This window comes from Balaenoptera acutorostrata, chromosome 3 (genome assembly GCF_949987535.1).
Source record: "Balaenoptera acutorostrata chromosome 3, mBalAcu1.1, whole genome shotgun sequence".
NCBI classification, from domain to species: Eukaryota; Metazoa; Chordata; class Mammalia; order Artiodactyla; family Balaenopteridae; genus Balaenoptera; species Balaenoptera acutorostrata.
The window spans coordinates 144,414,087-144,437,671 of NC_080066.1; the positions used below are offsets into that span (position 1 = coordinate 144,414,087).

General features: G+C 42.3%; 1 protein-coding gene across 4 annotated transcripts in view; it reads left to right on the top strand.

Annotated features, from left to right (window-relative positions):
• The window catches only part of FNTB (farnesyltransferase, CAAX box, beta), a 73,356-nt gene that overhangs the window by 27,817 nt on the left and 21,954 nt on the right, over positions 1-23,585 (top strand). For all 4 annotated transcript variants that reach the window (XM_007184299.2, XM_057544787.1, XM_007184300.2 and 1 more), the window contains exons 3-7: positions 2,424-2,496; positions 4,743-4,834; positions 12,270-12,416; positions 12,519-12,602; positions 22,871-22,957. In XM_007184299.2, coding sequence (XP_007184361.1) covers positions 2,424-2,496; positions 4,743-4,834; positions 12,270-12,416; positions 12,519-12,602; positions 22,871-22,957 — 483 coding nt within the window. The remainder of the gene's footprint in view (positions 1-2,423; positions 2,497-4,742; positions 4,835-12,269; positions 12,417-12,518; positions 12,603-22,870; positions 22,958-23,585) is intronic.

Here is a 23,585-nt window from a genome sequence, read left to right on the forward strand (position 1 = left end):
ACACCCTCAGGGTTTTCCTTTGCCTATTTTTTTAATTGAGGTATAACTGACATAACATTATATTCATTTCAGGTGTGCAACGTAATGATTCAATATTTGTATATATTGCAAAATGGTCACCACAGTAAGTCCAGTTAACATTCAGCACCATATATAGTGATAAATTCTTTTTCTTGTGTTGAGAAATTTTGAGATCCACTCTCCTAGCTACTTGTAAATATGCAGTACAGTATTATTAACTATATCACTGTGCTGTACGTTACATTTTCATGACTTATTTATTTTATAACTGGAGGTTTGTACCTTTTGACCCCCTTCACCCATTTCACTGCCCTCCCCCTCCCCCTCCCCCTCCCCCTCTCACTTCAGGCAACCACCAATCTGTTTTCTGTATCCACAAGCTCAGGGCTTTTGTTTGTTTTTTTGGTGGAAGCCCTAGAGTGCCACATATGAGTGAGATCGTGCAGTATTTATCTTTTTCTATCTGACTTATTTCACGTAGCATAATGTCCTCAAGTTCCATCCATGTTGTCACAAATTCCCTTTGCGTATTAAATTGAGTTAAATTCCTCAGCTGGCATCCCAGATCCCTATAAAAAGGGCCTCAGCTGCCTTCTTGACCATTCCTCTTTCATTCCTAATAGCCAGGCCAAATCCCTGACCTGCACTCCCCCTGCACGCTTTATACCTGTCTGCATGATATAGTAGCCGTTAGCCACTTGCACCTGTTTAAACGTAAATTAATTAAAATTAAATAAAGTTTAAAATTCAGTTGCTCAGTCACACTAGCCACATTTCAAGTGCTCAGTACACACATGTGGCTTGTGGCTACCTATTGGACAGCACAAAGACACTTGCATCATCACTGGAAGTTCTTTTGGACGGCCCTGGTCGGTTCCTTTTGTTTTTGTTCCTTCGGGCAAAACTGTCCTCCCACCAGCTCCTCACCTCCTCTGCCTGTTAAAATATCCTCCTTCTTCCAGGGCCCCTACCTCAAATTCCACCTGTTCACACAACCTTCCCTGATCATTCTTTTCTGAATGAGATGCCCTCCCCCCAAACCCTTTAGAGCCTCTAGTATTTTATCTGTTTTCCCTTTATGAAACCTCCCCAGTTTTCCTCATATTGTAGCCGCTTATGTCCTTATCTCATTTCCAGTACTGAATTAGAAGACTTTTTGAAGTAAAGACTACTTCTTCTGGGCACAGTACAGTGGGAGTTCAATAAACAATTGTTGAGTTGAATACCTAGGAAAGAGAGTGGTTCTTCTTTCATTTCATTTCTGGAATCAGCAAGCACAGTGAATGTCTTAAATTCTTTACTTTTTTCTTTACTTCTGTAATCACACAGACCCCTTCTGTAAGACCCAGCGAGAGGTGCAGCCCCTGTCCTCTGCCTGCCGGTGCAGGTGGCCATGGCCGGCACAGTCCATCTTAGAGCCCGTGTTGCTGACATCAGGGCCGAGGAGAGCGACTGGCTGCAGAGTACAGACATGATCCTCAGGCCAGGGCTGTGGGTCAGCACGTGGGAGGTGGAATTTCGGGGAGGGAGTACTAGACGGATGAGTGAGGGGCAGGCACGGTACAAACCACAGACTTCAGAGAAGTGACCCCAGAAGAAATGACCAGAACGACAGAGGCTAACCAAATCAGGGAAGTGGCGAGGCTCAGATTTAAATTGCTTACAGGATGGGGAGCTGCAAGGTATCTGTTCTCAGCTAGACCCTGGAGGAACTTTCTGGGTAGTTTGTTACAGCCTAAGTGTGCTCACGGTGGCATTTCTAGCCTAAAGCTACCAGCCACGAAGGAGAGTTTGTTTTTAACATTTTATTTATTTACTTATTTTTTGGCTGCACGAATTTTTTTTTTTAACATTTTATTTATTTATTTATTTATTGGCTGCGCCGTGTGCTCGTTGCGGCACGCGGGATCTTTCATTGCAGTGCACGGGCTCTTTGTTGCCGTGCACGGGCTTCTCTCTAGTTGTGGCTAGTGGGGTCCAGAGCGCGTGGGCTCCGCAGCTGGCAGCACGCAGGCTCTCTCTCATTGAAGCGCGTGAGCTCAGTAGTTGTGGCGCACGTGCTTAGTTGCCCCGCGGCATGTGGGATCCTAGCTCCCCGACCAGGGCTCGAACCCATGTCCCCTGTATTGGAAGGCGGATTCTTTACCACTGCGCCACCAGGGAAGCCCCGCCCCATACATTTGCCAGCGCCATTTCCAGACACGTTAGGGACGTTCAGAGGCTGGCCTCCTTTCTCTGGTTTAGCCGCCCTGGGGAGCTAAAGAAGTTGCTGTTTTCTACTCATTGACTGTGGGGGGATGACCAGAAGGTGTGAGTGAGTGTGTGCGTGTGCGTACCCGTGTTCTGTAGTGGGGGAAGCCGAGGCTGTTAGAGTAGGTTTACAGAGCTCTTTATCTTTCCAGGCTTATTTTGCAGAGGGAGAAGCACTTCCATTACCTGAAGAGAGGCCTCCGACAGCTGACAGATGCCTATGAGGTAAACACCTTGCCCAGGAGCTTTCTCTGTCAAATTATCAGTCAGATCTTTCTCCTTTTTTACTGTTTGGATGTAAAAAAATATACAAATCAATTTTCACTGCAAAAAAAAAAAAAAAAAGACACTATGGGCTTGCCCTGTCACAGATTCACTCACCATCCCGTGTGGCTCTGGCGGGAACCGGGTCCGCAGCAGCTCTGCCCCACAGAGCCGGGACTCCTACTTCTGAAAGGACAGAACCCGATCTCTATAGTCTCGTCCTCCCTCAGAGCTAGTGGAGGCCCCAGATGGGGTGGGGCTTTCACCCCCATCGTGGCTGAGGGGGGTTCACGTGGTGTTCTTCTAGACACCCCTTGACCGCTAAAAGGTGGTCTAGATACCTGTTCATCCCCACCCCTTGGCCCTGTAAGCTGATCTAATTTCTCTACTGGCCAAAGGACCAGTATATGTGTCCCAGAGAGTAGTCCTGCGGTTTAACACTGTAAAAATGCCCAAACGTGGAGTGGATTTTAAATCAATATACCTTAGAGCCCTAGGGGTCCACAGAGGGGCTCAGGGGAGGGCAGCGGAGGTGGAGGGGAGGGATGTTGGGAATAGGGGTGAGTAGCAGCCAGAGGGTAAATGTGAACCAGAGGCCGCCAGTTTCCCTGCCCCACTTTACATAGAGCAGCTCCGCTTTTAATTTGCTTTTATTTGGGGGTTCTACGTTTGATTATTTACAGCAGGAATTTGGGCCTATAGACCCAAGCGGGTAGCATAAACGAGAGGTGCGGGCTTGGTTGGGGGAGGGTGCGCGGGGTGGAACTGAGGCAAAGCACAGGACCCGTGCTTTTACTCTGTTCCTGCCAGTTGCTGCCAAACAGCAGTGCAGACCCAGGGTTGCCGGATCTCTTCTTGTTTTTTCAAATGAAGCCAGAAATTCAGATTTCTCTGTGGATCTCTCAACATGTAAATGTTACAACCAATTCTAATGAAACAAACAAAACACTACAGGGAACAAGCAGGACACATCCCTGGGTTACGTTTGGCCTGTGGACTTTCAGTGTTCAATCCTCAATGATTAGGGTCCAGGCAACCCTGATACAATTAATACCATGACAGCTAACAATTCACTGAAGAGTGCGCTAAAAGCTTGCTGTTCCTTGTCTCATTTAACCCTCACAGCTACTCCAGGGGATAGGTAAGTTTTTATTTCTTTATAGATAAGGGAATAGGCATAGCAAGATTAAGTATTTGCTCAAAGGCACATAGCTAGTGAGAGGAGGAGCTGGCACTGAAACCCACAGCAGTGTCTTCTGTCACCACACCAACTGCCCCCAGGTGGGGAGCTAGCACGTTTACGTGCACATGTATGAAGAGGGCAGTTTGGGCCAATGGAAGGAGCACTGGACTGAGAGTCTAGAAACCGGTGGTCTTGTCTTATCTCTGACGTTTACTGTCTGTAATCTGGAAAAAGTTCATCTCTCTGGATCTCATTTATACACTTTGGATTCATAAAACTGGGGCAGTAATACTGCCTGCCCGCCTAGCCTTGAATGCTTGAATATTTACGGCTTGAGTTAGGATCAAGACCTGCTCACATGTCACCTTTGGAAACCTTTCCCAGCTCCCCAGGCAGAGGTAGTCAGTTTCTTCCATGTGCCCATTATAGCGTTTATCCAGGTATATGTATGCATTTGTTTTGTTCTGCCTTGTTCCAGAAAGACACTTGTACTTACATGTCTGTCTAATTGCCCTCTTCCTCTACAGAAAACCACGCACATCCTAAACAAAGTATCTTAAGAGTAGGAACTGAATTTTACTCATTACTGTGCCCCCAGAGCTTGGCATGAGGAGATACTCACTGAATGAGTTACTCCAGGAAATCCCTTCCTGAGGTTGTGTATCTTCTTGGGTCTGCACTGAGAAAATAGTAGCACTTAACTTTCTGGCGTGTGAGAAGTCCTCTGCTCGGCTTCTTTGGATGCCTGTCAGGGAAGGACCCATGGGGTTCAGGTTAAACTCCTTTGTCCCATTGTCCTTTTCTCACATATGGTCATTTCAGCTCCTGGCTAATGCCACCAGGCAAAGTGTCCTTCATTCACTGATTGTTCATAAGTTGTCCTCCTCCTCCTTGCCAGGCTGCCAGGAGGGAGACAGATGTCTCCCTTTTCACACTGAACAGTTGGAGACCCTGCTGCCTTTTCAGCAGGGTCTTGGAATGATTCTGAATAAAGGGTGTGTTTTCTGCCCTGTTCCTTTTGCAGTGTCTGGATGCCAGCCGCCCATGGCTCTGCTACTGGATCCTGCACAGCTTGGAACTCCTAGATGAGCCCATTCCCCAGATGCTGGCGACAGAGTGAGTCTGGCTTTGGGGAACCTGGGGTGTTCTCTGAAATTGTATTTTGACTTTGGGGTTCTTTTTGTTTTGTTTCTGTTTTATTTATTTTGAATGAAAAACACAGAGCACTACAAAGAAACCGTTGCCCTTCTCTTGACCTCCAGTAACTTCCTGAAACTCTTCCACTTCAGAAGCCCATTGTATGCTCATGGGTAGAATAAGACTTTGAACTCCCAAGAGAAGGATTCTGTTTCTTCTGTGGCCTTTTCTTTTGGCTCTTGCTCTGGTCTTTGAGAAAAGTCTTCATCATCAACTCTGGAGAAATATGATTTTGCCAGAAAGTACAGTACGCATTTGAATAGCTTCTGTGGGGAAACGCATGGCAACCCAAGGGACAAAAATGCCTTTGCTTTCCGTAAATACCTCCATAGAAGTCCCTCGTCACCAATGCCTGGGGGGGACAGTATGGCTCTTGATGGCAGTGGTTGTGTTACCGTCTTGGTGTACAAATGTCATGACATCATTTTCCTAAGCTTCTGATATATGGTTAAAGATCTAAGCAACTAGGATTCTTCCTAAAGTGCTGATGCAGATGGTGTCCTCAGTGTGGCTTCTCATCCTTAGACGCTCATCATAGTTTGTATTTTAAAGACAAAACCGATCATCACTCTAGTCTGAGGGGTACCTGAGGTAGCAGAGGGCCGCCAGGAATTGGATCTAATGCTCCAGTTCTCACTGAGAGAGATCGCGTCCCCTCAGCAGCACCTCGACCTCGTCTCTCCCGCTGCTGCTTCGGAGGGAGAGAGTCGGAGGGAGGCCCCTGAGCCAGGTTCCTCTGCCCGCAGCACCCAGGGGCAGCTATGCGGGGATGAGTGGAGGCCAGCACATACCCCTCCCTGGCGCAGTCCCCCTGCCTGGGTCACACTGGCAGGTCAGAAGAACAGAGCCGCACATTGTCTCATTCATTCCGTCTTAACAATAACCTCTCATTCTTGCCTTCCTGGGCAGGGTGTCTTGTGATGGATGTGGATAGGGAAGATAATAAAGAATTAGGCCATTAACCCTTGTGATGTGTACGATGCTTTCAGAGGGAGAGGAAAAATATGCATTGTCTTCCACATCACAGAGCTGCTGCAAGCCTAGTTGCTTCTAGCTCTGGATGCAGAGTTGGACACAGTTTCTGCAGTAACAGGAATTTAATTGTCAAAATAAAGGCCTGTGTGTTTTTGAAATACCAGTTGGGGGTTGTGGATTGTTTGGGAAGTTCCCCCCCGTCCTCCACATACACAATCAGGATGCACGCTGGGGGAATGGGAATGGGAAAGTCATATGTGAGAGGAGACAAAAGACATGGGAGGATTTTGTGAGTGAAGTGCAGATACCCCCTAAAGGAGCAGTGGTTTGGAGCAGGAAGGATGCCCCCTAGAGGTGGATGTAGACCGGTCTGAAGTGGGAAGATGGTGATAAGGGGCTTCCTGACGTGGAAAAACTCGGGTCAGCATCGATTTTGAGTTTTGTCTAGGTTGTATACTTGGTGTTTTATATGTAAGGCTTTTCTGAGGGTATAAGTGTCAGAGCAGCTTTTGTGGCAACATCAGATAGGAAGAGAGGACCCCCTTAGAGGGCTTTTCACACTGAACGATTGGAGACAACCTAAATATCAACAGTCGGGGACGCTGTAAGTGTAAAGTTTAGGTAAAGTACCTATGTCATGATACATACAATGAAATACTATGCAGCCACGTAAAAATTTAAAAGTTAACAGGTGTTAAATGGACTTATTGTGGTGATCATTTCCCAGTATATACAAATATCAAATCATAATGTTGTCAAATCATCTGAACCTAATATAATGTTACATGTCAATTATACCTCAATTAAAAACTTATATATATATATAAATGTGTATATTTGTATATAAAAATGTATGTATTTATATAGAAAGATATTTAAATGAAAAAAGGTAAAGATTCATTTTTTATAGATTAAAAATAAAGGAGGTTCTATGCATAGAAAAAAACAAGGATATATATACACACGGTAGTAGTTCTTTGTGCAGATGGTGGGGTTGAAGGTGATTTTTTTCTTTTCTTTTTTAAGCTGATTTGCATTTTCTAAAATTTCTACAATGAAACTATTGTTTTGTAATTAAAAGAATGTTTTAAAACTAAAAAGCTGATTTGTCCTGATTGCAAGAACCACTTGATAGTTAATGACCAAAATTTTCTGTTTCACAGCCAACTTAAAAGCTTTACCTATGATTCTTCTGAGCATTGATTTAACAGACTTTTAAAGAATTACTTAGACTTTCCAATAATGTACTTTGTTCTGTGCCTAGCAGGCAGTTAATTATAGGTGCAGATAATATTTGTAATGAACAGAGCCTAGTAGCTCTGGCTTATAAGGGAATAAACTATTTTTAGTAAGAAACAGAGAAATCTTAATGACTTCTATAAAAATATGGGGATTTTTTTTAAAAAGACTACCTGATTTTGGATATTGCCTTTTTATTTATTTTGCACAGGGAAAAGAAATGCTTTGAAAATGTGATTAGGTTTTTTTGTTTGTTTCCTTCTTCTTTATACAAATATTAAGGTGACCTAGAGGTTGAGTTTAGATCTGGAGTTTAATTATTTTTCTACTGTCCTCTCTTCCCCCTCCCCAGCCTAGTGTGCAACACACTCACTCTCTCACACACACACACCCCCGCAAGTTTCTCTCTGTTTCCTATTTTGTTCACTGTTGTACTTCGGTTTGTTCTGGGAACAATATGACAAGCTGAGTTCCCTCTAGTGGACAAAACCACTTTTGTCAGCTACTGTGATTGCTGACCAAAGCCAGCAAAGCCAGGCTTTTACTGCTGGTATCAGACCTTTCAAGAATAATATATTCATAGGTAGGAATTTAGTGTGCCTCTCTTAAGAGATTGTATCCACAAATTTATACATGTGTTTACCTAAAGTAAATTAATATTTTGGAACCAGACTAAGTGAATTTGCTTAGTTAATGATTTTGGAACTAAAGGAAGCATCTTTTAATGAGAATCCCATGCGTTGTTATTGAACACTACGTTAATGAAACACACAGAGTAAAATGAAAACCACAGGGAAACTACTGTACTGTTAGGTCTTTTAGCTTCTGTAAGATCTGAAAAGTATCTTTAACTTAAAAATTGTTTTAGGACTTTTCCACTTGTATAGTTTTTCTAAAGATTAAATTTTCATGTGTCAGTGTTTTATTATTTCCCTTTCGAAAGGTTATTAGTTGCTTGTCCCCTGGATAGCTCCTGAAATATCTTTCCTTTTAAATTTAATCTGTTTCCTTATCTTTCAGTGAAGATACCTTACGTGGTCATTTGTCTTCTGGGCGTTTTTTTTGGCCAGGTGCTGCTGGCATCTAGTAGGTGGAGGTCGGGGAAGCTGCGAAATATCCTCCCCAGGATAGTCCCCACAACCAAGAATTATCCAGTGCAGAATGTCACTAGTGCCACGGTGGAGAAACCCTGCTCTAAAATAACCAACTTCAGACTTGACCGCACTTTCAAAACAGCAGCACACCAGGCATCGCCAGCTCTTGATGAAATCAGATAACCTGTCGTCCTCCCCAGGGCGACACTGGCCTCCTGGAATCAACAGGAGAGACTGCCTGTCTTTCCCCTGTTCATTGCTCTCCTCTGCCAGGGAAGGAGTTTTCCTCTCCCTTGTATCAGCTGAAGCTGTTTTACAGTATGAAAATCGGAAGACTTAGTATAGATGTCTTAGCCCGATGTCAACTCATCCATCCTGCATTCACATCTGCTCCTAAGTCATCTGCTCAAGGATGACTGTGCCTATTTCCAAAGCTATCATCTTTCTAACTTATTCTAGGCCTTAAGTCTATCTGTGGTAACCTGTCTGGTGCTGAAGTTTTTCTTAAATCTAACCTAAATTCTTCTTGCTGCAGATTAGCTTCAATTTTTGTTTCTTTACTAGAAAGTTTGCATAATTACCCTTTGTATGCTTGAGGTATTTTGCTGAGTAGCTTCCGCCCTGTGGTTTTCTCTAATGGTAAGCCTTTTAATCACTTTTATACTTAGCCATTTTTACAACTCTATTCTGAAATTCCTTTGAGTTGGAAAATGGAGGCTTGAGCCAGATATAGTTTTGACCAATACTGTGTTTATGATGCTTTGAAAAAGCATTTTCTTTATTGTTTACAAGTCATGGACCCTAACCTCTGGTCCTTTTTCTGCTGTGTTCCTAGTTATTTCTCATATTTATATGCTTTATTGATCCCCCTACTCCTGCCATCTCTAAGTATATCACTTGCTACTACTTACCTGTTTCGTTTGTTTTATTCTTATTGGCTTCTGATTTGTTTTATATTATTCTGGACTTTCTCTCCTTGGAGGGTTTCCCTGCTCGTTATGTATTATTTGCTTATATACTATGCATGCTTTTGAGTCCTCCATCCACACTGGTGACAGTGATGTCCAGAATCAACCACTTTAAGGCAGTCCTCAACCATCCCCTGAAAGTCCAAGTAAATCATCGATAATCTTGCTTTGAACTTAATCCTCTGACAGGTTTTACACACTTTTTAATAGTTGGATGATAAAGCAGTGGTGTCCAGTAGAACTTAACAAGGTAATGGAAATGTTCTATAATTTATCGCAGCCACTAGCCACATGTAGCTATTGAGCAGTTGCAATGTGGCTTGTGTGACTGAGGAGCTTAATTTTAAATTTAATTAATTTAAATTGAAATTTTAAAAGCCTCATGTGGCTAGTGGCTACCTATTGGACAGTGCAGATATATCACATTGCTACCCAAAATGTGGTCCCCAGACCAGCAGCATTGCCATCACCTGGGAGCTTGCTAGAAATGCAGAATCTCGGGTCCCTTTAGTTCTACTGAATTAGATCTGCAGTTTGACAAGATCCTCAGGTGACTTCCACACACACTCGAGTTTGAGAAGCACTGATACTTGGCTGTACATTGGAGTCACATGGGGAATTTTTAAAACTCTTGCCACTTGGGCCCACCCTCAGCGACTCTGATTTAATTGGTATTAGGTGTGGCCTGGGCTTGGGTTTTTTTTTTAAACATCCCCAAAGTGATTCTAATTATACAGCAAAGACTTGTGGTATTCAAACTTCGTGTGTATCCACATCACCTGGGAATTTGGTAAAAATACAGAGGCCCAGCTCTTTCCTGCTTCAGCAAGTCTGGGTCTGTGTTCTTTACTAGCCCTCCAGTGATTCTGATCTACACATTTGGGGTTTTTAATCCCTGATCTGGAAGATAGTTTCCCACTTTGCTGGAAATCGTCATGTAAGCGAGAATGAAATGCCTTGCTGACTTGAAAGAAAATTGATCTACTAGATCTTTCAGTCATATGACTAAATGAGTGATTTATGAATACTTGTTTTTCACAAAGTGTGCCACTCTTGGTGTTTGCTCAGTGTTTCCCACATGTGATTTTTAAAATTAGTTGGTGAATTTCTGGTCTCTAAGACAAGTTTTTCTTTCCCTTTGGATCGTTAGAAGTATCATTCACATTTTGCTTTTCAGAATTGCTAGGAGTTCTGTTCACGACAGCTGATAGCTTCACTGTCAGTTTGCCAGGTCCTTAAGGTACAAGTTGGAAAGACTCTGGATCAGAATGTTCTATAGTACGGAAGTGTCTCAGACTCAAGAAGAGCCCAACCCCTGTTCCCCACATAGCCCTCAGTCAGTCAGATGCAACCTGTCAGCTGGGGGCAGTTGGTGTGGAGGGGTGATTTAATGGTGTCTCTGGTACATTCAGATCCCGGCCCATTCCAGACTTTAGGCTACAGGGTCAGGAGTATTGCATTTGCCATAATTCTGTCATGGGAGCTGGGGAAGGGAATGGATAACTAGATGACTCTTTTCCATTTTCTTTTTTAAAATGTGCTGTTAAGTTTTATGTCAGCCAAAAAACTTTATTTTTGTGATCAGAAAACTTTTTGTATGCTAATGCAGCCAAATTTTGTTAGACCAGGAGTTTACTAGCTATTTGTTTCTGGGAAATAGGATAAGAATTGATGAAGGTTTGGGAAACATGTTAGTAAAAAACTCATTTTTCTCTGCAAAAATTAATTGCTATTAAAAACATGTCACAAAACTGTCTTCCTTCTCTGATTATCAACTTCAGTTTCAATCCTTGTGTTTCCTACAGTAAAATTGTGGGTGGAACATGAAGTGAGTGTGGATTGCTTTTAACCTGTGATGATTTCAGGGCTTTACTAGGAAGTCAGCAGCATTTTCTATGGCTGTCCCTGCCTAGATAATGGCAGGTCTGAAATCAAAAGTCATCAAATATGACGTGGGAGAGGCGCAATCAACTTGTGTCTTAGTGGAGATTAAGTAGAGTCTGTGCGATCTCTCTGGCAGCAGTAGATAAGAAAAAATGAGACAAAAGAGCCCAGGAAAAGAAGGCTGTCTGAGCACTAGAAGGACACAGATTTGCAGCTGGTTCTCTTAACTGAGGACTTGTCCTAGTAGGAAGCTGTGTTCCTGCTACGTTGTGCGGAAACAGCTTGAGAACCAGGACTCTCCGGGGGCACCCTTTTCCGATAAACTTTAGAGGACCTTAGACAAAGAGGGGCTCTCTTGGTTTCACTTAAAGCAAGAAGATAACTTCTGGGCAGACTGATGCCATGCTTGGAAGCAAGGGCTTGGAGGCCAACCCTCAATAAACAGTTTCCCTCAGTGAAGGAGCTGGAGCCTCTGTGAGAAACTCTCCAAAAGCCTACAGCCTGGGATGCATTCCTGTGATAGGAGTCAGCAGTGCTTAAGTTTGCCACAGTGAGCTGAGCAAGCAGAAGCCCACCTCTTTCTTATTCTCCTAACCATGGAGGCAGACTCCATTGGAAGCTTGTTTCTTGTCGGTGAGCGGAGTAAAAATCAGTAGCCCACTGGGGCTTACACGGCAATGGGAGTGAGAAGGCACCTCTTTAAATATTCCTGGTAGGCCTAGGTGATGGCTCTAGTCCAGCAATTGAGTATGACCACGATTTAGGCAAAATCCAAAGCCTGGGAGATACCCTAGAGGCGAGGAGAATGGGCTGGTTCCATAGATCCAGGGTGGCAAATTGAGAGAAAAGTATGGGAAAGATTGGGTCAAGAAGCATGAGACTTACTCCCAGTTCTAAGAAAGGCTGTGTGTTTCTGCCCGGCCTTATGTTCCTTGCTTCATGACTAGGCAAATGCTTAAATACAAAATTCAGAAAGGAGGGCACACAAAGCTGATGATAGAGAATCAAGCTATCATTAGAGAATTAGGCCCTTTACAGGTGTTAACTGTATTCAGTATATATTCACTAGGTGGGGAGGGGAGGTTTCTTCCCTTTTGAAGAGGGCGGAGGCTTGGAAAGGCATGGACTGGTGGAATTCGGTGTTTTGAAATTAATGCTGTCTGACCTTGTCTTTCCCTTTGGCTGTGTACCTAGCGTGTGTCAGTTCCTGGAGCTGTGTCAAAGCCCAGAAGGTGGCTTTGGAGGGGGCCCTGGCCAGTACCCACACCTTGCGCCCACGTACGCAGCAGTCAACGCGCTGTGCATCATTGGCACCGAAGAGGCCTATGATGTCATTAACAGGTACAGTCAAAGCCGGCAGGGCTGGACACCCAGCTGGGCTCCCGCCTGCTGACAGTTCACCGACCATCGCCATCTCCTGCCTCTCTCCTGTTCGTTTCTCAGAGAGAAGCTTCTCCAGTATTTGTACTCGCTGAAGCAACCCGATGGCTCTTTTCTCATGCATGTTGGAGGTGAGGTGGACGTGAGGTGAGTGGGGTTTTTCTCAGGCTGCTGCGTCAGCAGATTCTCGGGTTTATCTGCCATCAGAGATGCCAAGCCCGGGGAACAACACAGGGAAGCTGCTGCCTTGTCTCACCGAATGACATGCAGAGTAAAATGTCAGCGACACAGTTCATAATCACTGCAAATACGATACAGATGTCCTCAGGGGTCACTGTCACTTGACTTCTTTTATGTAAACGCCAAAATATAAGTAACACAGAAACAAAATCAAATGCTTTTGTTTTAAAAGTGAAAAATACATTTGTTTGGTATGAAAGGATATACTGTAAGATGTAACTGTATAGTGTAATATAATCTTTCATCTCTCTGACTTGGGAATGGGAGATATTTTCTGAATGAATTTGATGAAATCATGAGAATGTTTAACAACTGTGTGAGAATTGCTTTGGGTGGTGCAGAAACCCTTAGGGGCCGGTAAGGTGTATGAAAAACAGTTGCATGAACTGATTGGAACCAGCTGGCTCAAAATAATCATTTTTCTCAAGAATTACAAGTACCTAGCAAGTAGTTTACTCACCTGGCAGGAGGTTGCCTATGAAGCATATAGGGAATTCACTGAATTAGTCATTACTCAAAGGCAGTGGATCATTGAGATTTTATACCAGATTATTATTCTTTAGTCTGATAAATACATTTCTTAGGAGGTTTCTATATCAAAGCCATCTTATTGCCTATTTGTAAATGTATTTTCCTCTACACAGGTTGATTAATATTCTGGCTTAACTATTGGTTTGAAAGTATAGGGGAAGAAAAAAACATGAAAGTTGTGGAGCACAAAACACGTTGCAGATAAAAGTAGGTAACCAGGCTGCAAAGACCTTCAGTGAAGGATATTCTTCTGTCTGTAACCTGTCTGTTCAAACCATAAAAGTAGACTAGGTATCTGGAAACCTAGGTACCTGGAGAACTGTCTCTCTACTCACAACACTTCTGACATGAAATGTCGGGGTGTTTTTTCCTCATGTTAAACAGTTCCGACGCTAACTACCCAGGGTTAGCACAGACATCACAGGTTAAGGGCTCAGTCCCACGAGACTGCCCCCATCTCAGACAGTGGTCACAAGTAGTGGGTTCCTAAGTTACCCACTCATCTGCCTGACTTGGCTACAAATCAGGGGTTCCTACGACCCCCTCCTCATTTCAATAATTTGCTAGGAGAGCTAGAGTACTCAGGAGAATTTTTTACTGTTTAACTAGTTTATTACAAAGGATGTCATAAAGGATACAAATGAACAGCCACGTGAAGGGGTATATAGGGTGAGGGCTGGAAACGTCCAAGCGTAGGGACTTATGTCCCCGTGACGTTGGGGTGTGCCACCCTCCCAGCAGGCACAGGGGTGCGTCCACAGCCCAGAAGCTCCCCAGACTCCTTCATCTAGGGTTTTTATGGAGGCTCCACTATGTAGGCATGATTGATGAACTCATCGGCCATTGGCGATTAACTCAGTCTTCTGGGGGAGCGGGCCTGAAAGTTCCAGCCCTCGAATTCCATGGTTGGTGCCTCTGGCAACCAGCCCTCATCCTCCAGGAGTCACCTCATTAGCATAAACTCAGGTGTGGTCGAAGGGCACATGTTATGAATAACAAGACTCTCCTATCGCCCATCAGTCAGGAAATTCCACGGGTTTTATGAGCTCTGTGCTGAGGAGAAGACCAAATACATATTTCTTCTTATATCACAATATCCCGGTATCTGTTGTTAAAAGATAAATGGAGGCCTATTAACAATTCTATGAATTTATTAGAGCAAAAATTGATTTGAATGAGTCAGCATCCCATCTAGCAGACAGAAAGGAGCCCTGAGGAGCTGTACAAAATGAGAAACTCTTATGGGCAGAAGGGAGCAGGGACAAGGAAGTTAAACCAGACAAAAAAGCGGGTTGGCTACGTCCACCAGGCAGATCACCTCACTGGTGCTGATCAGGTGAGTCCTGATTGACAGGTTTAAGATTCCATTTCTGGGAGGGCAGAAACCATAATGAAGTCACGGTTTGGCAATGTGGAGTTTAGCGTAAGGGACTCCCTTTTGGGCCTGTGGTCTTGTTTTTACACTGTGTATGCCAGTGAAGCCAATATAACTATTGAGGAAAAGCAGTACTGTGTTGACGTCTTAAGAAAAAAGTTAAAAAATGTTTTCACCCTCTTGGTCTCTACATTTTCATCCTGTTCTACAGGTACTCCAAATTTAGCTTTTTAAAGTTTCCTGGGATTATAGGTGAAAGCAAACAAACCCTGGCAAGATTGCTTTGGCATTTTATCACATACCTTTTTCAGATATGATTACTCTCTAACTTATTCGTTCTGGCGCCCGTTTCCTTCTGTTTTCTTTTTTTTTTCTATAAAAGGTGTCCATTGAATTCTGTAGTTCAAAGAGGCCCAATAATTGTTTTTTTGTTTGTTTTTTGTTTTTTTACTCACAAATAACCTGTGTATGTTTATTTTTTATTTATTTTTCTTATTAGTTATCCATTTTATACAGATCACTGTATACATGTCAATCCCAATCGCCCAATTCATCACACCACTACCACCACCCCCCTACCAGTTTCCCCCCTTGGTGTCCATACGTTTGTTCTCTACATCTGTATCTCAATTTCTGCTCTGCAAACCGGTTCATCTGTACCATTTTCTAGGTTCCACATATATGCGTTAATACACAATATTTGTTTTTCTCTTTCTGACTTACTTCACTCTGTATGACAGTCTCTAGATGCATCCACATCTCTACACATGACCCAATTTCATTCCTTTTTATGGCTGAGTAATATTCCATTCTATATATGTACCACATCTTCTTTATCCATTCGTCTGTCAATGGGCATTCAGGTTGCTTCCATGACCTGGCTATTGTAAATAGTGCTGCAATGAACATTGAGGTGCATGTGTCTTTTTTTTTTTTTAAATAAATTTATTTATTTATTTTTGGCTGTGTTGGGTCTTTGTTGCTGTGCGTGGGCTTTCTCTAGTTGCGGTGAGTGGGGCTACTCTTCGTGGGTGACCAGGGGCTACTCTTAGTTGCTGTGCACAGGCTTCTCATTGTTGTGGCTTCTCTTGTTGCGGAGCATGGGCTCTAGGCACGCAGGCTTCAGTAGTTGTGGCACGTGGGCTCAGTAGTTGTGGCTTGCGGGCTCTAGAGCTCAGGCTCAGTAGTTGTGGCGCACAGGCTTAGTTGCTCCGTGGCATGTGGGATCTTCCCAGACCAGGGCTCGAACCCGTGTCCCCTGCATTGGCAGGCGGATTCTTAACCACTGTGCCACCAGGGAAGCCTGCATGTGTCTTTTTGAATTATGGTTTTCTCTGGGTATATGCCCAGTAGTGGGATTGCTGGGTCATATGGTAATTCTATTTTTAGTTCTTTAAGGAACCTCCATACTGTTCTCCACAGTGGCTGTATCAATTTACATTCCCACCAACAGTGCAAGAAGGTTCCCTTTTCTCCACACCCTCTCCAGCATTTGTTGTTTGTAGATTTTCTGATGATGCCCATTCTAACTGCTGTGAGGTGATACCTCACTGTAGTTTTGATTTGCATTTCTCTAATAATTAGTGATGTTGAGCAGTTTTTCATGTGCTTCTTGGCCATCTGTATGTCTTCATTAGGGAAATGTCTATTTAGGTCTTCTGCCCATTTTTGGATTGGGTTGTTTGTTTTTTTAATATTGAGCTGCATGAGCTGTTTATATATTTTGGAGATTAATCCTTTGTCCGATGATTCATTTGCAAATATTTCCTCCCATTCTGAGGGTTGTCTTTCCATCTTGTTTATGGTTTCCTTTGCTGTGCAAAAGCTTTTAGGTTTCCTTAGGTCCCATTTGTTTATTTTTGTTTTTATTTCCATTACTCTAGGAGGTGGATCAAAAAATATTTTGCTGTGATTTATGTCAAAGAGTGTTCTTCCTATGTTTTCCTCTAAGAGTTTTATAGTGCCCAGTCTTACATTTAGGTCTCTAATCCATTTTGAGTTTATTTTTGTGTATGGTGTTAGGGAGTGTTCTAATTTCATTCTTTTACATGTAGCTGTCCAGTTTTCCCAGCACCACTTATTGAAGAGACTGTCTTTTCTCCATTGTATATCCTTGCCTCCTTTGTCATAGATTAGTTGACCATAGGTGCGTGGGTTTATCTCTGGGCTTTCTGTCCTGTTCCATTGATCTATATTTCTGTTTTTGTGCCAGTACCATGTTGTCTTGATTACTGTAGATTTTTAGTATAGTCTGAAGTCAGGGAGTCTGATTCCTCCAGCTCCGTTTTTTTCCCTCAAGACTGCTTTGGCTATTCGGAGTCTTTTGTGTCTCCATACAAATTTTAAGATTTTTTGTTCTAGTTCCGTAAAAAATGCCATTGGTAATTTGATAGGGATTGCATTGAATCTGTAGATTGCTTTGGGTAGTACAGTCATTTTCACAAGATTGATTCTCCCAATCCAAGAACATGGTATATCTCTCCATCTGTTGGTATCATCTTTAATTTCTTTCATCAGTGTCTTATAGTTTTCTGCATACAGGTCTTTTGTCTCCCTAGGTAGGTTTATTCCTAGGTATTTTATTCTTTTTGTTGGAATGGTAAATGGGGGTGTTTCCTTAATTTCTCTTTCAGATTTTTCATCATTAGTGTATAGGAATGCAAGAGATTTCTGTGCATTAATTTTGTATCCTGCAACTTTACCAAATTCATTGATTAACTCTAGTAGTTTTCTGGTGGCATCTTTAGGATTCTCTATGTATAGTATCATGTCATCTTCAAACAGTGACAGTTTTACTTCTTTTCCAATTTGTGTTCCTTTTATTTCTTTTTTCTTCTCTGATTGCCGTGACTAGGACTCCCAAAACTATGTTGAATAATAGTGGTGAGAGTGGACATCCTTGTCTTGTTCCTGATCTTAGAGGAAATGCTTTCAGTTTTTCACCATTGAGAATGATGTTTGCTGTGGGTTTGTCATATATGGCCTTTATTATGTTGAAGTAGGTTCCCTCTATGCTCACTTTCTGGAGAGTTTTTATCATAAATGGGTGTTGAATTTTGTCAGAAACTTTTTCTGCATCTGTTGAGATGATCATATGGTTTTTATTCTTCAGTTTGTTCATATGGTGTATCACATTGATTGATTTGCGTATATTGAAGAATCCTTGCATCTCTGGGATGAATCCCACTTCATCATGGTGTATGATCCTTTTAATGTGTTGTTGGATTCTGTTTGTTAGTATTTTGTCGAGGATTTTTGCATCTATATTCATCAGTGATATTGGTCTGTAATTTTCTTTTTTTGTAGTATCTTTGTCTGGTTTTGGTATCAGGGTGATGGTGGCCTCATAGAATGAGTTTGGGAGTTTTCCTTCCTCTGCAATTTTTTGGAAGAGTTTGAGAAGGATGGATGTTAGCTCTTCTCTAAATGTTTGATAGAATTCACCTGTGAAGCCATCTGGTCCTGGACTTTTGTTTGTTGGAAGATTTTTAACCACAGTTTCAATTTCATTACTTGTGATTGGTGTGTTCATGTTTTATATTTCTTCCTGGTTCAGTCTTGGAAGGTTATACCTTTCTAAGAATTTGTCCATTTCTTCCAGGTTGTCTGTTTTATTGGCATAGAGTTGCTTGTAGTAGTGTCTTAGGATGCTTTGTATTTCTGCAGTGTCTGTTGTAACTTCTCCTTTTTCATTTCTAATTTTATTGATTTGAGTCCTCTCCCTCATTTTCTTGATGAGTCTGGCTAATGGTTTATCAATTTTGTTGGTCTTCTCAAAGAACCAGCTTTTAGTTTTATTGATCTTTGCTATTGTTTTCTTTGTTTCTATTTCATTTATTTCTTCTCTGATCTTAATGATTTCTTTCCTTCTACTAACTTTGGGTTTTGTTTGTTCTTCTTCTCTAGTTCCTTTAGGTGTAATGTTAGATTGTTTATTTGAGATTTTTCTTGTTTCTTGAGGTAGGCTTGTATAGCTATAAACTTCCCTCTTAGAACTGCTTTTGCTGCATCCCATAGGTTATGGATTGTCGTGTTTTCATTGTCATTTGTCTCTAGGTATTTTTTGATTTCCTCTTTGATTTCTTCAGTGATCTCTTGGTTATTTAATAACATACTGTTTAGCCTCCATGTGTTTGTGGTTTTTATGTTTTTTTTCCCTGTAATTGATTTCTAATCGCATAGCGTTGTGGTCAGAAAAGATGCTTGATATGATTTCAGTTTTCTTAAATTTACTGAGGCTTGATTTGTGACCCCAGATGTGATCTATCCTGGAGAATGTTCTGTGCGCACTTGAGAAGAAAGTGTAATCTGCTGTTTTTGGATGGAATGTCGTATAAATATCAATTAAATCTATCTGGTGTATTGTGTCATTTAAAGCTTGTGTTTCCTTATTAATTTTCTGTTTGGATGATCTGTCCATTGGTGTAAGTGAGGTGTTGAAGTCCCCCACAATTACTGTGTTGCTGTCAATTTCCTCTTTTATAGCTGTTAGCAGTTGCCTTATGTATTGAGGTGCTCCTGTGTTTGGTGCATATATATTTATAATTGTTATATCTTCTTCTTGGATTGATCCCTTGATTATTATGTAGTGTCCTTCCTTGTCTCCTGTAACATTCTTTATTTTAAAGTTTATTTTATCTGGTATGAGTATTGCTCCTCCAGCTTTCTTTTGATTTCCATTTGCATGGAATATCTTTTTCCATCCCCTTACTTTCAGTCTGTATGTGTCCCTAGGTCTGAAGTGGGTCTCTTGTAGACAGCATATATATGGGTCTTGTTTTTGTATCCATTCAGCAAGCCTGTGTCTTTTGGTTGGAGCATTTAATCCATTCATGTTTAAGGTAATTACCAATACGTATGTTCCTATGACCATTTTCTTAATTGTTTTGGGTTTGTTTTTGTAGGTCCTTTTCTTCTCTTGTGTTTCCCACTTAGAGAAGTTCCTTCAGCATTTGTTGTAGAGCTGGTTTGGTGGTGCTGAATTCTCTTAACTTTTGCTTGTCTGTAAAGCTTTTGATTTCTCCTTCAAATCTGAAAGAGATCCTTGCTGGGTAGAGTAATCTTGGTTGTAGGTTCTTCCCTTTCATCACTTTAAGTATATCATGCCACTCCGTCCTGGCTTGTAGAGTTTCTGCTGAGAAATCAGCTGTTAACCTTATGGGAGTTCCTTTGTATGTTATTTGTCGTTTTTCCCTTGCTACTCTCAATAATTTTTCTTTGTCTTTAATTTTTGCCAATTTGATTACTATGTGTCTTGGCGTGTTTCTTCTTGGGTTTATCCTGTATGGGACTCTCTGCACTTCCTGGACTTGGGTGGCGATTTCCTTTCCCATGTTAGGGAAGTTTTTGACTGTAATCTCTTCAGGTATTTTCTCGGGTCCTTTCTCTCTCTCTTCTCCTTCTGGGACCCCTGTAGTGTGAATGTTGTTACGTTTAATGTTGTCCCAGAGGTCTCTTAGGCTGTCTTCATTTCTTTTCATTCTTTTTTCTTTATTCTGTTCTGCAGCAGTGAATTCCACCATTCTGTCTTCCAGGTCACTTATCCATTCTTCTGCCTCAGTTATTCTGCTATTGATTCCTTCTAGTGTAGTTTTCATTTCAGTTATTGTATTGTTCATCTCTGTTTGTTTGTTCTTTAATTCTTCTAGATCGTTGTTAAACAGTTCTTGCATCTTCTCGATCTTTGCCTCCATTCTTTTTCCGAGGTCCTGGATCATCTTCACTCTCATTATTCTGAATTATTTTTCTGGAAAATTGCCTATCTCCATTTCATTTAGTTGTTTTTCTGGGGTTTTATCTTGTTCCTTCATCTGGTACATAGCCCTCTGCCTTTTCATCTTGTCTATCTTTCTCTCCTTCTGTTTTCTTATTTATATCTGCTAGACAAATGCTAGGAAGCCCCTCCAATAAAATAGGTTTGTTTCACTGAAGAGCACTGTAGCCATATTCCTCCTCTACCCGAGCTCTTCTGGTAATGTTTTGCCATTCGAGCCATGCTTTTCATTTACAGAGGATTAAAGATGTGAATGATGAAAGAAACCTAGCAGGTCTCATGCAGTTTCCCTGCTTTGTGTGGTTTCTAGTGCCCCAGTTCCATCACTTTTCACTTTGTCTTCCTTTAATTGTCTTTGCCTGGAAGCATCAGCCGTTACTCCTGAGTGCTGTTGAGTGGATTTGACCTGAGGAGAAGCAGCAGTTGATGGGGACAGTTTGGCATCTGGAGGCTAGCTTGTCTCATTCTGGGTTAGGCAGAACTGGTCTCTTGATCTTTCAGGTCTGTCACAACTCCTTCCAGTTTCTGATATGAGCTTATTCAGGCATTCACAGCTCCTGTGGACTGCCACTAATCCAGTTGCAATGAACTCATAGCAAGCACCATTTTTTTCTCAGTTCTTAAGAAAGGAGCAGTTATGTACTCCTGACCTCCCAATCTAGGTTATATAACCGGGAGCATTCTGGGCGGGTAGTGGGGAGATAGGGAGCCAGCATTTGCAAAAGTTTTGGCGACAGAGCATAGAGTGTGTTCAGGAAAGGAGAAGTTCAGTGTTGCTGAAGTGCAGAGGCCTGGTGGGCAGGGGGAGAAATGAAGCTGGACAGCCAGGTTGGGAATAGCCAGCGGGGCCCCGAAGTCTCCTTGAGAAGGCTGGAGTTTATTTTAAGGGTAGTGGGAAGCCACTGACAAGTTTTAAGTAGGGAGTGACACAATCTGATTTGTATTTTATTAGAAGTTCTGCAGTTGCAGTGAATAGACTGTAGTGTTTTAGTGAAAATCCTCTGGTTTCAGGGTTAGAGGGAGACTGACCCAGGTTAATGGTGACTTGGATTTGGGTAACAGCAGAGAGGATGGAGGGTAGTGGACAAATCTGAGAGATGTGATGTCTGGATAGAGGGAGAGAGGAAGAAGATGCTCGAAAAAGGTGTGTTTTGTTCGCTCCCCGTCTCAGTGTGAGATCTGGCAGCAGGTCTCAGGTCTTCCATTTATGAGGCGACCGCATTGTATTCGCCGCCTCCCTACCTCAGAGGTTATGTTCGGATTCAAGAGCAAATACCTTTGAAGCCCTTTGAGAGGCTTGAGACCTGAGAGCAGTCAGGTCAAACTTTCGAAGTTAGCTTACGGTAGATAGTAACATTTGGCAGAAAAGACCCTTCATGCTTCTGATGCCCGCTGGTGTAACTCAGCCTCTGCTGTGCCTTTGGCCGGCGTGAGCAGGCTGATAAAAATGCTGGGAGGAGAATAATGCCTGTGGCTCACTGGAAAGCCTCAGTGCACTTGGCTTAGTGTTATGTCCATATTGAACAATACGGAAGCTGGACCCTTCTCTCTCCTCCCTTTTATATTCCTTAGGAGCCCTTAGAAAAAGGATCTGTAAACAGAATTAGAACAAACTGGTTTTGTCTTCAACATAAAACAGAGCTGAGATGTTGGATGTTTGAAAAGACCCTGGAAGGGAAGAAAAGACAGTTTGTAGACGTGTTCCATAATAGAGGGATCAGCTGAAATAAAAGGTGTCCTGAGAAGAATTAGGGCTGGCAGGATGGAATGACAAGAATTATTCCAAATCATGTAGGATAACATGGGGGGGGGGGAGAAAAAAGACATGTTCTTTCTTTTTAAAGAGTGTGTGTGTGTGTGTGTGTGTGTGTGTGTGTGTGTGTGTGTGTGTGTATTGGTGGGATGCTTGAAATCAAAACCCTTTTCTTGCTCTAGAAACCTAAGGAATGGATCTGAGTGGGCTCATATATTCTGGTCCCTATTTCCTGGTCTAAGCAGCCAGTGTGGTCTGGCGGCCTGCTTTGGAGTTGTGTCTGTTTGGAAAAGATACAGTTAACCTTTAACTTGTCCATGACGTAAACAGACAAGTCCTGGATCTAAAAACAGTACTGACAACTGAATGAGCATGTCAGAAATACCTGAATGACAGCGTGGAATTTTGGGAGCCATTGTAGGTCTTTGAAAGAAGAGCTGAATTCACTGTCAACAGGAATTGTTATGGCTGTTATTTCGTCTGGTGTAGATTTGACCATGTGGAGGTAGGGAGAACAGAATGTCATGTTCTTTCACTGAGGCTGTGCCATGAGCAACTCTATCGAAATACAATGTCAGAGCTCCGGGTTGGAGACCCAGGAGGACTGACAGTGGGCTTGGAGTGAGGACAGGCAGTGATCACAGTTTACGAGGCAGAGAGCAATCCGTCCAAAAAGTTCAGTGAGCCTTGTTCAAGCTCCTCCTTAAAGCTTAACACTTTCCCCTCTATTTCTGTCCTTCCAGAAGTGCATACTGTGCCGCCTCGGTAGCTTCTCTGACCAATATCATCACTCCAGACCTGTTTGAGGGCACTGCTGAATGGATCGCAAGGTGAGAGAAGCTGGGATTTGTCCTGCCTCTTCGACAGCAGGCGGTCAAGACTTCTGAAAAATAAAGTGCAGAAGGACCAGAGAAGGGAATATAAAATTACAAGAGATGTCTGGGTTGAAGGATTGTTCATTTCAAAAATACTTTAAAAGTTTTCTTTTTTTCCAAATCTTGGGTAAACAGTATTGGTCAGAGCCTAAATGGATTTAAACCAGTTTGGAGAGCAATTTGGAAATATCTCAAAGATGCCCTTGCTGATGACCCCAAAATTCCACTTCTCCAGAAACTCACACCACATGCGTGAGAGAGACAAACATAGGACTTGTTTATAATAGTAAAACGCTGGAAACAGATTAAATGTTCACAAGCACAAGATGGATAAGTGAGTTGTGGTGTAGTCATACTGAAATATAATATAGCAATTAAAATGAATGAACTAGAGCTACACGTATCAATATGGGTGAATCTCAAAAACACTGTTGAGGAAAAAAGAGGATGTTAAAGAAAACATGCAGATCACATTTGCTTAAACTTTGAAAACATGCAAAACAATTCTATACTGTTTATGGGAAGAATCACATGTAGTAATATAAAAACATGCTGGGAAGGATAAACACCAAATTCAGGATGG